This window comes from Hemitrygon akajei, chromosome 21 (genome assembly GCF_048418815.1).
Source record: "Hemitrygon akajei chromosome 21, sHemAka1.3, whole genome shotgun sequence".
Taxonomy (NCBI): Eukaryota; Metazoa; Chordata; class Chondrichthyes; order Myliobatiformes; family Dasyatidae; genus Hemitrygon; species Hemitrygon akajei.
The window spans coordinates 4,781,465-4,801,274 of record NC_133144.1 but is presented as its reverse complement, the minus strand read 5'-3'; the positions used below and the strand labels follow the sequence as shown (position 1 = coordinate 4,801,274).

General features: G+C 45.1%; 1 protein-coding gene across 1 annotated transcript in view; it reads left to right on the top strand.

Moving 5' to 3' along the window:
• The first annotated feature begins 952 nt into the window (after nucleotides 1-952).
• Nucleotides 953-19,810, top strand: part of LOC140714052 (transient receptor potential cation channel subfamily M member 1-like) — a 104,285-nt gene continuing 85,427 nt past the window's right edge. The window contains exons 1-3 of the mRNA XM_073024740.1: nucleotides 953-1,041; nucleotides 13,707-13,786; nucleotides 13,873-14,065. Of these exons, the coding sequence (XP_072880841.1) occupies nucleotides 961-1,041; nucleotides 13,707-13,786; nucleotides 13,873-14,065 (354 nt within the window). The 5' untranslated portion in view covers nucleotides 953-960. The remainder of the gene's footprint in view (nucleotides 1,042-13,706; nucleotides 13,787-13,872; nucleotides 14,066-19,810) is intronic.

Genomic DNA, 19,810 nt, shown 5'->3' with positions numbered 1-19,810 from the left:
GAAATCCAAAGCAAATTTCCAAGGAGCATCCCTTTAATGAGAGAAGGAATTGCCAAGTTACTACCAATTCACAACTATACTGGCAGCTGAGATTGTGAAAAGTGAGATTGATTCTTATTAAAACCCAGAGCATCTCCTGCTATTGATTCAATATGGAATGGCTGTGTAATATAGAGGACATTCCAGTGATTTGTGGATTATTCCCAAATTAAAGGGATACCTATGAGATTCTATAAGCAGTGAATACTCATGCCCTCACAATTCACAAGCTTTGGAAAGATCAATGATTGGTTGGCTGTAATATTAAATAGTGCAGGGAAGAACAGCAGTAAGCATAGTGGTGTGGGTGTGGGATTAGACTCATTTGGCTGTTAAAGGTGGTGGTGGTGGGGGAAAGTGAGTTTAGGGTCATTCATGGAGGTAATATTTGCTTGCAAGTTAATGTCGAATTGCATTGTGCTCAGATCACTGAGGTTTGTGTTTAAGCAGATTACAGAGGTTTGCTATCCTTTGAATCCTGACAATAGGAAAGTTTTTGCAACCACTTGCAGCGGTCATAAATTGCTTCAAAAGTTGTCTTGATTATTTTGTGAAGATTGGTCAATTTGGACTCTCAGCATCTATAATACAAAAACTTATTCTCTGTCTTCTACATTATTTCCATCTGCCCCCTGCATTAGTATGAATTATCCACTGTGTAAAGCAGATTTATGTTCAATCACATCTGTTAAATCTCCATCCTTTCACTGCATGTTGAGGCTTTGCATTAACCTGATTAGTGGGACAAAGTGGAGCAGTTCTATTGGTCTGTGAACCATTATCTCTACATCACTTGCGCACAGCTGCACGCTGTGATCTCTTACCTTGCTTGCTGAGCGGGATACATCCAGCCACAGAGTGATTCCCAGCAGCCTTGGAGATGTCACCAGGCATGGACAGGTAGACAGGCAGCTGAAGGAGATGTTATCCAGTTCTCTCAAACAAATGAGTGGCTCCTTCAAACGCACCTCCATTAAACGTACCATATCTGGGTCGCAGAAGGTGAGTAAGAAGGTGGGGCTGAGGACAATTTTCCCCAACCTGTGGGCTCCAAGATGGTTAATGTTTCTGTTGGGGAAGCTGCAGATTCTGTTTGTTTGGGCCATAGACTAAGGCCAACATTTGCATCCCTTTTATTAGGGACTCTTAAGGGTCATGGACTTAACTCCATCTTGCATGCAGGTTTTTGTATATTTTTTCCAAAGTAGTGTTATTTGAATACAATAGATAACAAAGCAAAAAAAAAATTTAAATATTATACTTTAGCTACAATTGTGGAAAGTGGCTGACTTAATCTAAATATGAGGCCATTGTTTGGGACAGTTCATGCTCACCTATTCTACCACAGGGGACATCCACCTGTTTTAGTGCAAATTTAATTACTTTACAGTTAAAAATGTATGCTGGAAAGACATTTTTCACAACCGTCCGATCAAAGAATATTTAAATCTGTTCCTGGTCGTTGTATGCCAAATGGTAGGAATCTGAATGTGTACAGGTGAAAGTAAAGTTTAATGAACAATATTATTTAAATATAGAATATTAAACTGCTTGTGACCTCAGGGTTAGAGAATCTCTCGTTTTGTGCATCCCACACAAAAAGTGGGAGGAACTCCGCAGGCCAGACAGCATCTATGGAAAAGAGTACAGTTGATGTTTCGAGCCAAGACCTATCAGCAGGATGTGAAAAAAGATGAGGAGCAGATTTAAATGGTGGGGGAGGGGAGAGAAAAATCACCAGGCAATAGGTGAAACCTGGAGAGGGAGGGATGAAGTAAAGAGCCAGGAAGTTGGCTGGTGAAAGAGACAGAAGGCCATGGAAGAAAGAAAAAGGGGAGGAGCAGCAGAGGGTGGCGATGGGTAGGCAAGGAGATAAGGTGAGAGAGGGAAAAGGGGGTGGATAATGTTGAAGGGTTGGGGCGGGGGGTGGCATTACCAGATGTTCAAGAAATCGATGTTCATGCCTTCAGGTTGGAGGCTACCCAAACAGAATACAAGGTCTTGTTCCTCCAACCTTAGTGTGGCCTCATCACTACAGTGGAGGAAGCCTTGGATAGACATATTGGAATGGGAATGGCAAGTGGAATTAAACTGGGTGGCCACTGGGAGATCCCACATCTTCTGGCTGATGGAGCTCGGCGAAGTGGTTTCCCACTCTCTGTTAGCTCTCATCAATATACAGGAGGCCACACCGGGAGTACCTGATACAGCAGATGACCCCAACAGACTCACAGGTGAAGTGGCGCCTCACCTGGAAGGACTGTTTGGGGCTCTGAATGGTAGTGAGGGAGGTGGTGTAGGGGCAGGTGTAGCACTTGTTCCACTTGCAAGGATAAGTGCCAGGAGGGAGATCAGTGGGGAGGGACGAATAGACAAGGGAGTTGCATAGGGAGCAATCCCTGCAGAAAGTAGGGGGTGGGGTGGAGGGAAAGGTGCTCGGTGGTGGGACCCCGTTAGAGATGGCAGAAGCTGTGAAGAATCATGTACTGGACTTGACGGCTGGTAGGGTGGTAGGTGAAGACAAGAGGAACCCTATCCTTGGCGGGGTGACAGGAGGATGGGGTGAGGATAGACCTGTGTGAAATGGAAGAGATGTGGTTGAGGGCAGTGTTGATGGTGGTGAAAGGGAAGCCCCTTTCTTTGAAAAAGGAGGACATCTCCCTTGCTCTGGAATGAAAAGCCTTTTCCTGAGAGCAGATGCAGTGGAGACAGAGGAATTGAGAGAAGGGAATGGTGTTTTTACAAGTACAGAGTGGGAAGAGTTATAGTCCAGGTAGCTATGAGAGTCTCTGGGTTTATAATAGACATCCTTCCTCAAATTTGGTGACCAAAACTGAAACCAATAATCCAGGTGTGGTCTCACCAGGACCCTGTACAACTGCAGAAGGACCTCTTTGCTCTTATACTCAACTCCCCTTGTTACAAAGGCTAACATACCATTAGCTTTCTTCACTGCCTGCTGTACCTGCATGCTTACTTTCAGTGACTGATGAACAAGGACACCTAGATCTCGTTGTACTTCCCCTTTTCCTAACTTGACACCATTCAGATAGTAATCTGCCTTCCTGTTCTTGCCGCATCTGCCCACTGACCCAACCTGTCCAAGTCACCCTGCATTCTCCTAACATCCTCCTATTTCACACTGCCACCCAACTTTGCGTCATCTTGGTACTTTTTAATCCCTTCATCTAAATCATTAATCATTAGATCTAGTGTTATTCCTTATTTAAAGGTTTATAGACTAACCTTTCCTTTTTATTTATCCTTAGTTAGTTAGAAAGCTAATTGAATTCCTATCCTTAAGTATTATGGTTAACTTCAGTTTCAGGTCAGTACGTCTATAAATTCAAATATACACACAGCTCAACTCCTTTCACGACAATTCTCCAAAATCACAACTTTTAAACAAAGTAAATCTCATTCAGTAACTTATCAAATTCTTTACAAAAATAATCAGTTCTTGGAGAAAATCAAATTCATATCCTTCTAATGAAAATAAACTTATACATCGAACCGTATTGAATCCTCCACGCCATTAAACATTTCGTTCCCGTGCTGGTTCTTCGATCTTAGGTGGTTTGTCATCTTGTTTCTTGTTCCGTTGGATGAAATAGTTGGTCATCAACGGAAAGTCGATTCACAAAACTTCACAACAAAAAATACCATACCAAATCCTTTGGTGTGATTTAACAGAACTAATTCCCGGTTACACGGTAAAGATGTTCGGCACTTGTCTCTGCCCATATTGTCTCGCTACAGCTGCTGCTTGTTATAGCCGTAGCTTCAATTGATCTTTTATCGCTATCGTCTCTCCTCCAGGGCTTTCACCCTGAGGTTTTCAGATAAGTAGAGTAAAGATACTCGCTACTAATTCCACTTTTAACACTTATACCTTTAGTTTTTTTTATTAGTTTGCCGCGCTTATCTTGCTTTCCCGCGCCTGCGTCAATCACGCCTCATTCTCGCAAAGCTTCCCCTGAAGTTCTGGGTTTTAATAACATCGGTAAACCTCATTTTCATCCTTCCGCGGGTGGAGCTTTCTAACATTACATCTTTGGGGTTTAATTAACCTGGGTTAGAGTAGCTTCCAACTTGGGAACATTGAACATCGACTTCTTCAACTTCTGGTAACGTCCCCACCCTCACCATTTTCCATCCCCTCCCTCTCTCACCTTATCGCCTTGCCTTCCTATTGTCTCCACTGCTGCTCCCTCTCTTTTTCTTCCATGGCCTTCTGTCCTTTCCTATCAGACTCCCTCTCCTCAGCTCTGTATCTCTTTCACCAATCAACTTCCCAGCTCTTTACCGGTTTCACCTATCACCTTGACTTTCTCCCTCCTGTCGCCCCACCTTTTAACTCTGACTCCTCAGCTTTTTCTCTCCAGTCCTGATGAAGTGTCTCAGCCCAATACGTCGACTGTACTTTTTTTTCCATAGATGCTGCCTGGCCTGCTGAATTCCTCCAGCATTTTGTGTGTTGCTCGGATTTCCAGCATCTGCAGATTTTATTTTGTTGGCGTTTTGTGTATCGAGTGGTTTTCCAGTTCAACATTTCGGCTGAGATTGAACTCTCCTTTTCCACGTGTTCTAGTTTCAGCCCAGCCTTTGCCAGAAGCCTGCTTGATTCCCTCACGCGCTAGGTCCACTCCCTACCTGGTAATGTCGTGGTTACTTGAAATGACCTGGAGACACAGATAATTCTTCAAGAAAATTAAACCTTTATTTGCAAACAAAGGCTGAGGCAATCAATGAACTTGTCACCGAAAGCCCACCGAGCTCCGGTGTACAGCATTCTTTATAGTAATTTCTTATCTCAGTTACATTTTCGGTTTTATTAGCATACCCAATCAATTTTTAATTGCATATCATCTATACATTAACTAATCAATCGCTCTTGCCTAGCTCTCGGTGCGCCACCTGCCAAGGTTATTTTTTCAGACAACCTCCCTCACATTACATTTCCTGCTCGTACCATCCTGTCCGCCACCGTTATCTCCTACTAAACAAAGGCTGAGTGTAATGCATGGGGTACATTTCAGCTAATTAGTGCTGCTAGCTAAACAGGTGTTCTGTAATTGCCGTAGTATGCAGCTAAGAGAGTACAAAGTATCTAGTTAAAACAATACATAGCAAAATGTGTCTAGTAAAATAATACATAGTAATATTCAGTACATAGGAGTATAGTACATAGTATAGTAAATAGCTAATACATAGTGATTATATTTCAGGTATATATAATGATTATGTCAGGTATATTTCTCAATAGTAACAAAAAAAGCAGCCCGACAGGAACAGTCTGAGTTGCAATTCCGGGAGTGGGAACCATTTCACCTTGGATTATCTCCGACGATTCAAATAATCAAGGATGTTAGATCATATCTTGAACTTTTAGCACCTAAAATCAGCGATTTACAGCACAGCAAAAATCTTGAACCCCAATGGCGAAGTAAAAGCCCCAAAAGCAATTAATAGAGTGGGATAGGAGGCATTTGTGGAGACAACAGTATAGTTCAAAGTTCAGGTCAGTGATCTTTTATGTCATCTAGTCAAGTTCTTCGTTTTGTCTCACTTCCAACTTTATTTTGAATATTCTCAGTGAACCGAGCATTTATCAGCCTGTGATTCCAAATCGCAGTAATTCATCCTTTAGCACCGATTGTTCCGCAACTCCCCTCGGTTCCGCTTTCACAGACACCAAATCCATGCCGAGTTGGGGGGGGGGCGGTGACTAAACCCGGGAGACTGTCATGGTCTCTACCCAGGGGAGGGTCATGGTCTGTATCCCAGGGAGAGTTGGGGACTGAATGCAGGGATTGTCATGGTCTGTACCCTAGGGAGAGTCAGGGACAGTCCCAGAGGTGGGTTGGGGACAATATCCTTGTGAGAATCATGGTCTATACCCCAGGGAGAGTCGGGGACTGTACCCAGGGGAGGGTCATGGTCTGAACCCTGGGGATAGTCGGGGACTTTACTCTGGGGATGTCGTGGTCTGTACGCAGGGAGGATCAGGGATTGCACCCAGTGGATTGTCATGGTCTAAGTTCATGGTTAGCACTGGGGAGGGTCAGGGGCTGTATCCAGGGGATTGTGATGGTTTATACCCTGGAGGGTCGGGGAACTACACCCAGCAGATTGTCATGGTGTGTCCCCAGGGGAGGTTCATTGTCTGTACCCTGTGGAGGTTCGGGGTCTGCTCCCAGGGAATTGTCATGGTTTGTACCCAGGGAAAGTTTATGGACTGTATCCAGGGTATTGTCACTGTCTGTACAGTCTTAATCTATCCCCCGGGGAGGTTTGGGGACTGTACCCAAGGGATTATCAAGGTCTATGACCCAAGGAGGGTCATGGTCTGTACCCAGGGGAGGGACTCTGGGGAGAGTCAGCGACTGTACCTTGGGGAAGGTCATAGTCCTCAAGCTGGGTAATGTCATGATCTGTGCCCCCAGGAGAGTCAGGGACTGTACCCAGGGAATTGTGGTCTGTACCCAAGGGATGTTCATGGGTAGCATCATGGTCTATACCTGGAAGAGAGTTGGTGACTGTACCCATGGAAGTGTAATGGTCTGTACCATGGGGAGTGCCAGGGATTGTGCCCAGGGGACATTCACGGGAGGGTTGGGGACTGTACCCAGGGAGGATCATGAATTGTACCCAGGAGAGGGTCATGATCTGCACCCAGAAGAGTACCATGGCCTGTACCTGGGTAAAGATGGGACTGTAAATAGGGGTTTGTTATGGTCTGTACCCCATGGCGGGTTGGGGACTGAACTTAGGGAATTGTTATGGTCTGCCCCCAGGAGAGAGTTGTGGACTGAACTTGGAGAAGTGTCATGGTCGAGACTGCTCTGCCATTCAATGATGGCTGATCCTTTCTTCCCCTCCTCAGCTTCACTCCCCAGCCTTCTCTCCATAATCTTTGATGCTGTGTCCAATCAAGAACCTATCAATCTCAGCCTTAAATACACCCAATAACCTGGCCTCCACAGCTGCCTCTGGTAATAAGTTCCACAAATTCACCACCCACTGGTTGAAGAAATTTCTCAGCACCTCTGTTTTAAATGGAGGCCCCTCTATCCTGAGGCTGTGCTCTCTTGTCCTAGATTCTCCCACCATGGAAAACATCCTTTCCATAGCTACTATGTCTAGGCTTTTCATCATTCCAAATGTTTCAATGAGATTTCCCCTCATCCTTCTAAATTCCAGTGAGTACAGACCCAGAGCTATCAAATGTTTCTCATATGATAACCCTTTCATTCCCAGAATCATCCTTGTGAACCTCCTCTGAACCCTCTCCAATGCCAGCACATCTTCTCTTAGATGAGGAGCCCAAAACCGTTCCTAATACTCAATTGAGTCCTCACCACTGCTTTATAAAGTCTCAGCGTTGCATCCCTGCTCTTGTATTCTAGACCTCTTGAAATGAATCCATTGCATTTGCTTCCTCACCACTGACTCTTCCGGCAAGATAACCTTTAGGGTGTTCTGCAGAAGGACTCCCAAGTCCCTTTGCATCTCAGATTTTTGGATTTTCTCCCTGTTCAGAAAATGTTCTGCACATTTATTTCTACTACCAAAGTGCTTGACCATGCATTTTCCAACATTGTATTTTGTTTGCCACTCTCTTGCCCGTTCCTCTAATCTGTCTAAGTCCTTCTGCAGCCTACCTGCTCCCTCAACATACCTGCCCCTCCACCAATCTGTAAACTTGGCAACAAAGTTATCTATTCCATCATCTAAATCATTGATATACAGCATAAAAGAAGCAATCCCAATAATAATCCCTGTGGAACACCACTAGTCACTGGCAGCCAATCAGAAAAGGATCCAACTTCCTTCTGGAATGAAAAGCCTCATCCTGAGAGCAGATGAGGCAGTGACTGAGGAATTGAGAGAAGGGGATGGCTTTTTACAAGTAACAGGGTGAGAAGAGATATTGTCTAGATAGTTGTGAGAGCTAATGGGTTTGTAATAGACATCATAAGAGACAGAGAGATCAAGTAAGGGAAGGGAGGTGTTGGAAATGGTAAATTGGTAAATTTGAGGGCAGGGTGGAAGTTGGAGACAAAGTTGATGAAGTCGAGGAGTTGATCATGGGTGCTCTTAATGTTCCCCTTAAACATTTCACCCATCACCCTTAATTGAGTCCAGTCTCAATTATGGTTATAGGATTTATTGATCATACCTGCAAAAATATGAATCTCAGGGTTGTATATGGTGACATATATGTACTTTGATAATAAAATTACTTTGAGCTTTAAATCAGAATCAGTTTTATTATCACTGGCATGTGTCATAAAATTTGTAAACTTAGCAGCAGCAGTTTAATGCAATACATAATATAGAAGAAAAAATTAAGTAAATCAATTACACTATGTGTATATTGAACCAATTAAAAATCATGCAAAAACAGAAATAATATATATTTAAAAAGTGAGGCATGGGTTCAATGCCCATTTAGGAATCCGATGGCAGAGGAGAAGCTGTTCCTGAATCGCTGAGTGTGTGCCTTCAGGCTTCTGTACCTCCTACCTGATGATAACAGCGAGAAAAGGGCATGCCCTGGGTGCTGAGGGTTAATAATGGCGCTGCCTTTCTGAGACACCGCTCCCTGAAGATGTCCTGGGTACTTTGTAGGCTAGTACCCGAGATGGAGCTGACTAGATTTACAATACTCTGCAGCTTCTTTCGGTCCTGTGCAGCGCCTCCCCCCCCCACCCCCCCCATACCAGACAGTGATGCAGCCCGTCAGAATGCTCTCCATGGTACATCTATAGAAGCTTTTGAGTGTATTTGTTGTCATGCCGAATCTCTTCAAACTCCTAATAAAGTATGGCCGCAGACTTGCCTTCTAGTCATAACTTCATCAATATGTTGGGGCCAGATTATGTCCTCAGAGATCTTGACACCCAGGATCTTGAAACTGCTCACAGATTCCACTTCTGATTCCTCTATGAGGATTGGTATGTGTTCCTTCGTCTTACCCTTCCTGAAGTCCACAATCAGCTCTTTCATCTTACTGACGTTAAGTGCCAGGTTGTTGCTGTGTCACCACTCCACTAGTTGTCATATCTCACTCCTGTATGCCACCTCGTCTCCATCTGAGATTCTATCAACAATGGTTTATCATCAGCAAATTTATAAATGGTATTTTCGCTGTCTAGCCACACAGTTGTGGGTATACAGAAAGTAGAACAGTGGGCTAAACACACACCCTTGAGGTGTCCTCAAGTCCTAGCAACAAGCTGCTGTAAGTTTTCTCTGCATTCTTTCAATTGTATTTACATCTTCCCTGCAGGTAGGTGACCAAAACTGGACACAGTACTCCAAATCAGGCCTCACCAATGTCTTATACAATTTCAACATAACATTCCAACTTGTGTATTCAGTACATTGATTTATGAAGGACAATGTACCAAAATCTTTATTTACAGCCCTATCCACCGGTGATACCACAATGAATTATGAACCTGTATTCCCAGGTCCCTTTGTTCTACCACACTCCTGTCACTCACCATGTAAGAGCTTTGGTTAGCGCCCCCAAAGTGCAACACCTCACACTTGTTTGAGTTAAATTTCATCTGCCATTCTTCAGCCCATTTCAACTGCTGGTTCAGGTCCCGCTGCAAACTATGATAGTCTTGCTTGCTGTCCACCACATCCCTAAACTTGGTGTCATCCACATTACCACATTATTGCCCAGGTCGTTGATGTAGATAACATACAACTACAAAACCAGCACCCATCCCTGCAGCACTCCACTAGTCACAGTCATGACTTAACACACACAAATCCATGTTGACTATTCATAATCAGTCCCTGTCTATCCAAATACTTCTATATCTGTTCCCTCAGAATACCTTCAAATACTTTTCCCACTACTGATGTCAGGCTCACCGGCCTATAATTTCCTGTTTTATTCTTAGAGCCTTTATTAAACAACGGAACAACATTAGCTATCCTCCAGTTCTCTGGCACCTCACCTGTGGGTAAAGATGTTTTAAATATCTTTATATTTGCACCCCTGCTATTTATGCATTAGCCTCGCACAGGGTCCAAGGGAAAATCTTGTCAAGCCCTGGAGATTTATCCACCCTAATTTGCCTCAAGAATGTAATCTGTATAGGGTCCATGACCACACTACTGCATTGTTTCATGTCTATATATTCTGTCTATCTCTTGAGTAAATACAGATGCAAAAAAAATTTAAGATCTCCCCCATCTCTTCCGACTCCACACATAGATTACCACTCTACCACATCAGCAGCTTCATGTCTTCATTTACTCCTTCTGATTTCCTCCTTGTACTTCTCAACTATCTAATTTGGTCCTGCCTGTCTATACCTACTATGCACCTCCTTTTTTGTAACTAGGGCCTCATTATCTCTTTAAAGCCAAGATTCCCTATCCCTGTTATCCTTGACTTTTATTCTGACAGAACTCCGTACTCTCAAAACTTCTTTTGAAGGCCTACCACTTACCAAGTACATCTTTGCCAGAAAACAGCCAGTCCCCATCCACACTTACCTGAGACCAGACCCATCCTTTTCTATAATTAGCTTAAAACTACTGGCATTATGGTTACTAGATGCAATGCTTCTGTCACCTGCCTGTCTCATTCCCTAACAGGAGATCTAGTATTGCACTCTCTCTAGTCTGTATACTATGTGCTTCTATGTACATAGAAGGAGGATAGTAAAAGCTTCTTTAGGTATGTGAATAGCAAAAAAAAGTTAAGACCAAAATTGGGCCATTGAAGACAGAAACAGGTGAATTTATTATGGGGAACAAGGAAATGGCAGATGAGTTGAACAGGTACTTTGGATCTGACTTCACTAGGGAAGACAGAAACAATCTCCCAGATGTAATAGTGGCCAAAGGAACTAGGGTAAAGGATGAACTGAAGGAAATTTATATTAGGCAAGAAACGGTGTTGAGTATAGGAGTAAAGAGGTCCTTCTGCAGCTGTACAGGGCCCTGGTGAGACCCCACCTGGAGTATTGTGTGCAGTTTTGGTCTCCAAATTTGAGGAAGGACATTCTTGCTATTGAGGGAGTGCAGCGTAGGTTCACAAGGTTAATTCCTGGAATGGCGGGACTGTCATATGTTGAAAGATTGGAGCGACTGGGCTTGTATACACTGGAATTTAGAAGGATGAGAGGGGATCTGATTGAAACATATAAGATTATTAAGGGATTGGACACACTGGGGGCAGGAAGTATGTTCCCACTGATGGGCGAGTCCAGAACTAGAGGCCACAGTTTAAGAATAAGGGGTAGGCCATTTAGAACAGAGATGCGGAAAAACTTTTTCACCAATAGAGTGGTGGATATGTGGAATGCTCTGCCCCAGAAGGCAGTGAAGGCCAAGTCTCTGGATGCATTCAAGAGAGAGATAGATAGAGCTCTTATAGATAGTGGGGTCAAGGGATATGGGGAGAGGGCAGGAACGGGGTACTGATTGTGTATGATCAGCCATGATCACAGTGAATGGCGGTGCTGGCTAGAAGGGCCGAATGGCCTACTCCTGCACCTACTGTCTATTGTCTATTGTCTATTGTACTGATTAAGGAAACTTTCCTGAATGCATTTGACAAACATTTTCCCATACAGCTCTTTTACAGTATGGGAGCCACGGTCAACACATGAAAAGTTAAAATTACGTACTATCACATTATTATGTTTCTTGCAATAGTCTGTGATCTCTCTATAAATTTGCACTTTGAAATCCCATTGTTAGGTGGTCAATAATATAATCCCATATACTTTCTTATTCCTCAGTTCTACCCATAAAGCCTCACTTAACTGAGCTCTCCAGTCTGTTCTGACTGAGCACTGCCATGACATTTTCACTGACTAGTTATGCCACACCTTCCCCTACTCCCTTGCTCTATTGCGTCAAAAACAATGGAACCCTGGAACATTGAGCTGCCAGCCCTGCCCTCCTGCAACCGTCTCATTAATGGTTTCAATGCCATAATTCCATGTACTGATCCATGTCCACTCATCCATCTTTCCTACCATACTCCATGCTCAGAACATTAGTCCCAACATGCTCAACATTTCCATTACTGACTTAGTATGTAGGTTTAACAACATTTTTCTCCACAACCACTCCACTATCTGCTCTGGTTCTCATTGCCCTGCAACTCCAGTTTAAACCTCCCCCTCCCAATCCCACTCACATGCAGTCTTAGCAAACCTTCCCACTAAGACATTAGTCCCCCTCCAGTTCAGGTGCAAACCATCCCTTTTGTACAGGTCCCACCTTCCCTGGAAGAGAGCCTAATGATTCAAAAATCTGAAGTCCTCCCTTCTGCACCAACTCCTTAGCCACGTGTTAAGTTGTCTGATCTTCCTATTTCTGGCCTCAGTAGCATGTGGTACAGGTAGGAATCCTGAGATCACATCCCTGGAGGTTCTGTCCTTTAACTTAGCACCTAAATTCCTGAACTCATTTTACAGGACTTTGTCACTCCTCCTACCCATGTCATTGGTACTGATGTGGACCACGACTTCCAGTTGCTCACCTGCCCACTTAAGAATAAGACCATAAGACATAGGAGCAGAATGAGGCAATTTGTCCCATTGAGCATGCTGCAGACTAGATCCAAGGTGTTTCTGACCCTGGCACTTGGGAGGCAACAACCTATCTGAAAATCTCGTTCTTGTCCACTGGGCCTCCTTCCTGTTCCTCTAACCAATCAATCCACTATTACTACAGCTTGTCTCTTCTCTCCCCTTCCCACCTGAGCCACAATGCCAGTGACCTCTTAACAACAAGTATACTGCTGTGGCATTCCTCTACTAGGCCATTCCCCAGCAGAATACCTGTTGTTAACGGGAATGGCCACAGGGATATTCTGCACTGGTTGCCTTTGCCCCTCCTGACGGTCACCCTCTGACCTGCACCTTGGGCGTAACTACCTCTATGTATGTCCTGTCTATTAACCCTTCAGCCTCCCTAATGACCCAAAACTTCAACCAGTTCCTCCTGGACTCTTTAACACCATCTGTTAGAAGCTGTAGCTGGATGTAGTTGTCAAGGGCACCAAAGCCCTCCCTACCTACCCACATCCTGTAAGAGGAGCATTCCACTATCCTCTCTGGCATTCCCACAGCTCTAAATGTGCTTGAAGAAACAAAGAAAGAACAAATACTTTCAAAAAAGATCTACCTTTGGCCTAGCCTCTCCTTGCTGTGAACTTGATGAACCAGAGCCTCAACTCCCTTCTTTAACACTGGTCCACTCAGACAATGGCCACTCCATTTCAACCTACTTTCTTTTTTATTGGACCCTGCTGAGTGCCTAATTATGTGCAATCCAATGTCTCCTTGGGACTGTGGCACAGAAAATGTGCTGACTGCCTCTTTGAAACACTGTCTGCCTCCAAGCAATCAGTGTCACCTCAGTAATGTGAGGTGCAAAATGTGGTCCAGTATTCACCCAGTGTGAATTTTTGTTTGGTATTCATCCCATGGAGTGCAGCTAAAGGTGTGATAGTGATCAAAGTTATTGCTGAATGTTGGAGTCAATGCAGATTATTCCTTGTTTGCAGCAGGACCCAAGTCCTGGGTTACTATCAAATGGGATTAACCAGACTTTTCACTATGTGATGGTATTCCTAAGCTTTCTTTTGCTCTGACATTGGGATTTATTTTCAATTGCAGGGTCACAAGGCTTGGATTGAGAAAAACTTTCAGAAGCGAGACTGTGTCTGCATCATCCCAAATGCCAAAGATCCCCAGAGGTAATACCTTAGATTATATCGGATTTCATGTGGGCACATGGTGCTGTTGTGATTGCTGAATTGGTGTATGCTCTGGTATTACACAGGTGCTGTTGTGGTCAGCTGGTCAATCAGCATGTCCCCAAGGCTCAACCTGCCCCATCCACTCAGACAGCAGAGGATGAGAAGCCTCTGGTTCAGGCTGAGAAATGGTCACCCAGCAAGCACACAGAGACAGGGCCCACTGACACCTTTGGAGTGCTGGAGTTTCAGGGTGGTGCTTATACCAACAGAGCAATGGTAAGAAAAGTCACTGATCAGGGGTACAAGACTATGATGCTGGAGCAGAGTATGCAATACCCTGAAACCCCCCTATATCCCCTTGACGAATGGACTATCTGCCCCTCTATATATGCTTGACGAATGGACTGTCTATCCTTCTATATCCCCTTGATGAATGGACTGTATGACCCTCTATATCCCCTTGATGAATGAACTGTATGACCTTCTATATCAGTGGTCTTCAACCACTGGGCCACAGACCAATACCGGAATGAAAAGCATGTGCTACCGGGCAACGAGGAAACAATATGATTTGGCGATATGAAATGATATGAGTCAGCTGCACCTTTCCTCATTCCCTGTCACGCCCACTGTTGAACTTGAACGCACACAAGGTCATTACGCATGCAAAGTCACCACCCACACGAGGTCATCAGTCACCTAAACGCAGTGATACCCTAGTGCCAGGGATCACTTGTTGGCCTCGAGTAACCGCCCACCTCGTGCAGCCAGTGCCTTTGCTACTGGCCTGGAGCGTGGACAGATGGGTGCTGCCTCTAAACCTGTTTAGCACACTGAATGTTCGTGGGGAACCCGGTGCTAAAATATTCGCAGATGACCTAATTTGGGCTCAGGGGTTCGTAATAGCAAAGCAGCTACCTCACTGTGATCTACTGAAAGTCATCCCTCAAGCCAAACTTTTGTCAGCCGATAGATCCTACCTACCTGCAAGGGGGGCGGGCACACGCCGTCTCACTCTGCGCTCAGTCAGTCACTCTGTCCAGACTGCGACTGCTGCGGCCCCAGTACGGGGACCTCCGACCCTTACCTTGTCCTCTCACTGTTATGTTGCAATGATTTTATATGTTCATATGAGGAAAATATGCGCTGAGTGTTTAATACCCAAGCATTACTTAAAATGTTATGATGCTATTGACTTATAAGTGTGTTATAATTGATTTATTGCTATATTTATGTGAGGAAAATATGCACAGTGTGTTTAATGTTAAATTCGTTAGATAAACCCTTTTAGAAACAAAATTGAGTGTATTAGCAACTTATAAATGATGTAGTTGACTTATCACCTATATTCTGGTCGTGATTAACAACCTCCACCCCCCCCCCCCACCATCAGCTAGTCCACAAGAATATTGTCAATATTAAACCAGTCCGCGGTGCAATAAAGGTTGATGACCCCTGTTCTATATCACCATGATGAATGGACTGTATGTCCCTCTATATCCCTCTGATGAATGGACTATCAGCTGATCTATATCTCCCTGATGAATAGATTGTCTGCCCCTCTATAATCTCCCTGATGAATGGACTGTTTCCCGCTCAGCATCCCCTTGATGAATGGACTGTCTTGCCCTCTGTATCTCCCTGATGAATGGACAGTCAGTCCCTTTGTATCCCCTTGACAAATGGACAGTCTGTCCCTCCATATCTCCATGACAAATGGAATTGTATGCCCCTCTATATCTCCCTGAGGAATGGACTGTCTGTCCCCCATATCCACTTGATGAATGGGCTCTCTGCCTCTCTATTTCTCCATAACGAATGGACTGTTTGCCCCTCTGTATGCCCTTGTCGAATGGACTGTCTGCCCATCTCTAATCCTCTGACGAATGGACTACATTGTGCTACTTATCCCACTGATGAGTGGATTGTCTGCCCCTTTATATTTCTCTGAAGAATGAACAGTCTGCCCCTCCATATTCTCTTGATGAATAGATTGTCTGTCCATCTATATCTCCATGATGAAAGGACTGTCTGCCCATTTATTTCTCCATGCTGAATGGACTATCTGTATCTCTATATTTCTGACTAATGAACTGTCTGACCCTCTATATCCCCTTGTCAAATGGACGGTCTGCATCTCTCTCTCTCCCTCTCCCTCTCTGACGAATGGACTGTGTGTCGCTCTATATTTCGTTGATGAATGTACTGTCTGCCCCTCCATGTCTCTCTGATGCAGAAGCTGTCTGGCCTCCATATCCCTTTGACAAATGGAATGCCTGCCTCTCCATTTCTCCCTTGATGTATCAACTATCTGTCCTTCTATGTCTTTTTGATGAATGGACTGTCTGTCCCTCTATTTCACCTTAACAAATAGACTGTATGCCCCTCTATATCCCCTTGACAAATGGACTATCTGTCCCTCTATATACCCTTGATGAATGGACTGTCTGCCCCTCTATATTCCCTGGATGAATGGACTGTCTTCTCCTCTATATTCCCTGAGCAACTGCATCACCGCCTGGTTTGGAAATTGTACCATCTCGGATCGCAAGACCCTGCAGCGGATAGTGAGGTCAGCTGAGAAGATCATCGGGGTCTCTCTTCCTGCCATCACGGACATTTACACTATACGCTGCATCCGCAAAGGAAACAGCATTATGAAGGACCCCATGCACCCGTCATACAATCTCTTCTCCCTCCTGCCGTCTGGGAAAAGGCTCCGAAGCATTCGGGCTCTTACGACCAGACTATATAACAGTTTCTTCCCCCAAGCTATCAGACTCCTCAATACCCAGAGCCTGGACTGACATCTTACTGCCCTATTGTCTTGTTTATTATTTATTGTAATGCCTGCACTGTTTTGTGCACTTTATGCAGTCCTGGGTAGGTCTGTAGTCTAGTGTAGTTTTTTTCTGTGTTGTTTTTTACGTAGTTCAGTCTAGTTTTTGTACTGCGTCATGTAACATCATGGTCCTGAAAAACGCTGTCTCATTTTTACTATCCACTGTACCAGCAGTTATGGTTGAAATGACAATAAAAGTTGACTTGACTTGACTTGACTTGAATGAATGGACTGTCTGCCCCTCTATATCTCTCTGACAACTGGACTGTCTGTCCCTCTACATTCCCTGGATGAATGGACTGTCTGCCCCTCTATATTCCCTGGATGAATGGACTGTCTGCCCCTCTATATCTCTCTGACAACTGGACTGTCTGTCCCTCTACATTCCCTGGATGAATGGACTGTCTGCCCCTCTATATTCCCTGGATGAATGGACTGTCTGCCCCTCTATATTCCCTGGATGAATGGACTGTCTGCCCCTCTATATTCCCTGGATGAATGGACTGTCTGCCCATCTATATTCCCTGGACGAATGGACTGACTGCACCTCTATATTCCCTGGATGAATGGACTGTCTGCCCCTCTATATTCCCTGGATGAATGGACTGTCTGCCCCTCTATATTCCCTGGATGAATGGACTGTTGCCCCTCTATATCTCTTGGGTGAAGGGTCTGTCTGCCCCTCTATATCCCCTTGATGAATGGACTGTCTGCCCCTCTATATTGCCTGGATGAATGGACTGTCTGCCCCTCTATATTCCCTGGATGAATGGACTGTCTGCCCCTCTATATTCCCTTGATGAATGGACTGTCTGCCCCTCTATATTCCCTGGAAGAATGGACTGTCTGCCCCTCTATATTCCCTGGATGAATGGACTGTCTGCCCCTCTATATTCCCTGGATGAATGGACTGTCTGTCCCTCTATATTCCCTGGATGAATGGACTGTCTGTCACTCTATATTGCCTGGATGAATGGACTGTCTGTCCCTCTATATTCCCTGGATGAATGGACTGTCTGTCACTCTATATTGCCTGGATGAATGGACTGTCTACCCCTCTATTTTCCCTGGATGAATGGACTGTCTGTCCCTCTATATTCCATGGATGAATGGACTGTCTGCCCCTCTATATTGCCTGGATGAATGGACTGTTGCCCCTCTATATCTCTTGGGTGAAGGGTCTGTCTGCCCCTCTATATCCCCTTGATGAATGGACTGTCTTCCCCTCTATATTCCCTGGATGAATGGACTGTCTGCCCCTCTATATTCCCTGGATGAATGGACTGTCTGTCCCTCTATATTCCCTGGATGAATGGACTGTCTGTCACTCTATATTGCCTGGATGAATGGACTGTCTGCCCCTCTATATTGCCTGGATGAATGGACTGTCTACCCTTCTATTTTCCCTGGATGAATGGACTGTCTGTCCCTCTATATTCCATGGATGAATGGACTGTCTGCCCCTCTATATTGCCTGGATGAATGGACTGTTGCCCCTCTATATCTCTTGGGTGAAGGGTCTGTCTGCCCCTCTATATCCCCTTGATGAATGGACTGTCTGCCCCTCTATATTGCCTGGATGAATGGACTGTCTGCCCCTCTATATTCCCTGGATGAATGGACTGTGGCCCCTCTATATCTCTTGGGTGAAGGGTCTGTCTGCCCCTCTATATCCCCTTGATGAATGGACTGTCTGCCCCTCTATATTCCCTGGCTGAATGCACTGTCTGCCCCTCTATATTCCCTGGCTGAATGGACCGTCTGCCCCCCTATATTCCCTGGATGAATGGACTGTCTGCCCCTCTATATTCCCTTGATGAATGGACTGTCTGGCCCTCTATATCCCCTTGATGAATGGACTGTCTGCCCCTCTATATTCCCTGGCGGAATGGACTGTCTCCCCTCTATATACACTTGATGAATGGACTGTCTGTCCCTCTATATTCCCTTGATGAATGGACTGTCTGCCCCTCTATATTCCCTGGATGAATGGACTGTCTGCCCCTCTATATTCCCTGGATGAATGGACTGTCTACCCCTCTATATTCCCTGGCTGAATGCACTGTCTGCCCCTCTATATTCCCTGGCTGAATGGACTGTCTGCCCCCCTATATTCCCTGGAAGAATGGACTGTCTGCCCCTCTATATTCCCTTGATGAATGGACTGTCTGGCCCTCTATATCCCCTTGATGAATGGACTGTCTGCCCCTCTATATTCCCTGGATGAATGGACTGTCTGCCCCTCTATATTCCCTGGATGAATGGACTGTCTACCCCTCTATATTCCCTTGATGAATGGACTGTCTGCCCCTCTATATTCCCTGGATGAATGGACTGTCTGCCCCTCTATATTCCCTGGCTGAATGGACTGTCTCCCCTCTATATACACTTGATGAATGGACTGTCTGTCCCTCTATATTCCCTTGATGAATGGACTGTCTGCCCCTCTATATTCCCTGGATGAATGGACTGTCTGCCCCTCTATATTCCTTGGATGAATGGACTGTCTGCCCCTCTATATTGCCTGGATGAATGGACTGTCTGCCCCTCTATATTACCTGGATGAATGGACTGTCTGCCCCTCTATATTCCCTGGATGAATGGACTGTCTGCCCCTCTATATCTCTTGGGTGAAGGGTCTGTCTGCCCCTCTATATCCCCTTGACGAAAGGACTGTATGCCACCTCATATCTCCCTGATGTGTTGGAATATTTTCCCCTGTTTTTCTTGTGGACGAATTGGAATGTCTGCCTTGGTATATATCCGTGACAGTTCCTTAACTGAGGGCATATTTAGAAAATTGTGAATGTCTGACCTTCTCCATCTCTTTGACGAGGTGGAGTGTCTCGTCCCTCTCACTATCTCCCTGACGAGGTGGAGTGTCTCCTCTCTCTATCTCCCTGACGAGGTGGAGTGTCTCCTCTCTCTATCTCCCTGACGAGGTGGAGTGTCTCCTCTCTCTATCTCCCTGAGAAGCTGGAGAGTCTCCTCCCTCTATCTCCCCGACGAGGTGGAGTGTCTCCTCCCTCAGGGTCTCTCTGACGAGGTGGAGTGTCTCCCCCCTCTGGATCTCCCAGATCAGGTGGAGTGTCTCCTCTCTCTATCTCCCTGACGAGGTGGAGTGTCTCCTCTCTCTATCTCCCTGACGAGCTGGAGTATCTCCTCTCTCTGGGTCTCCT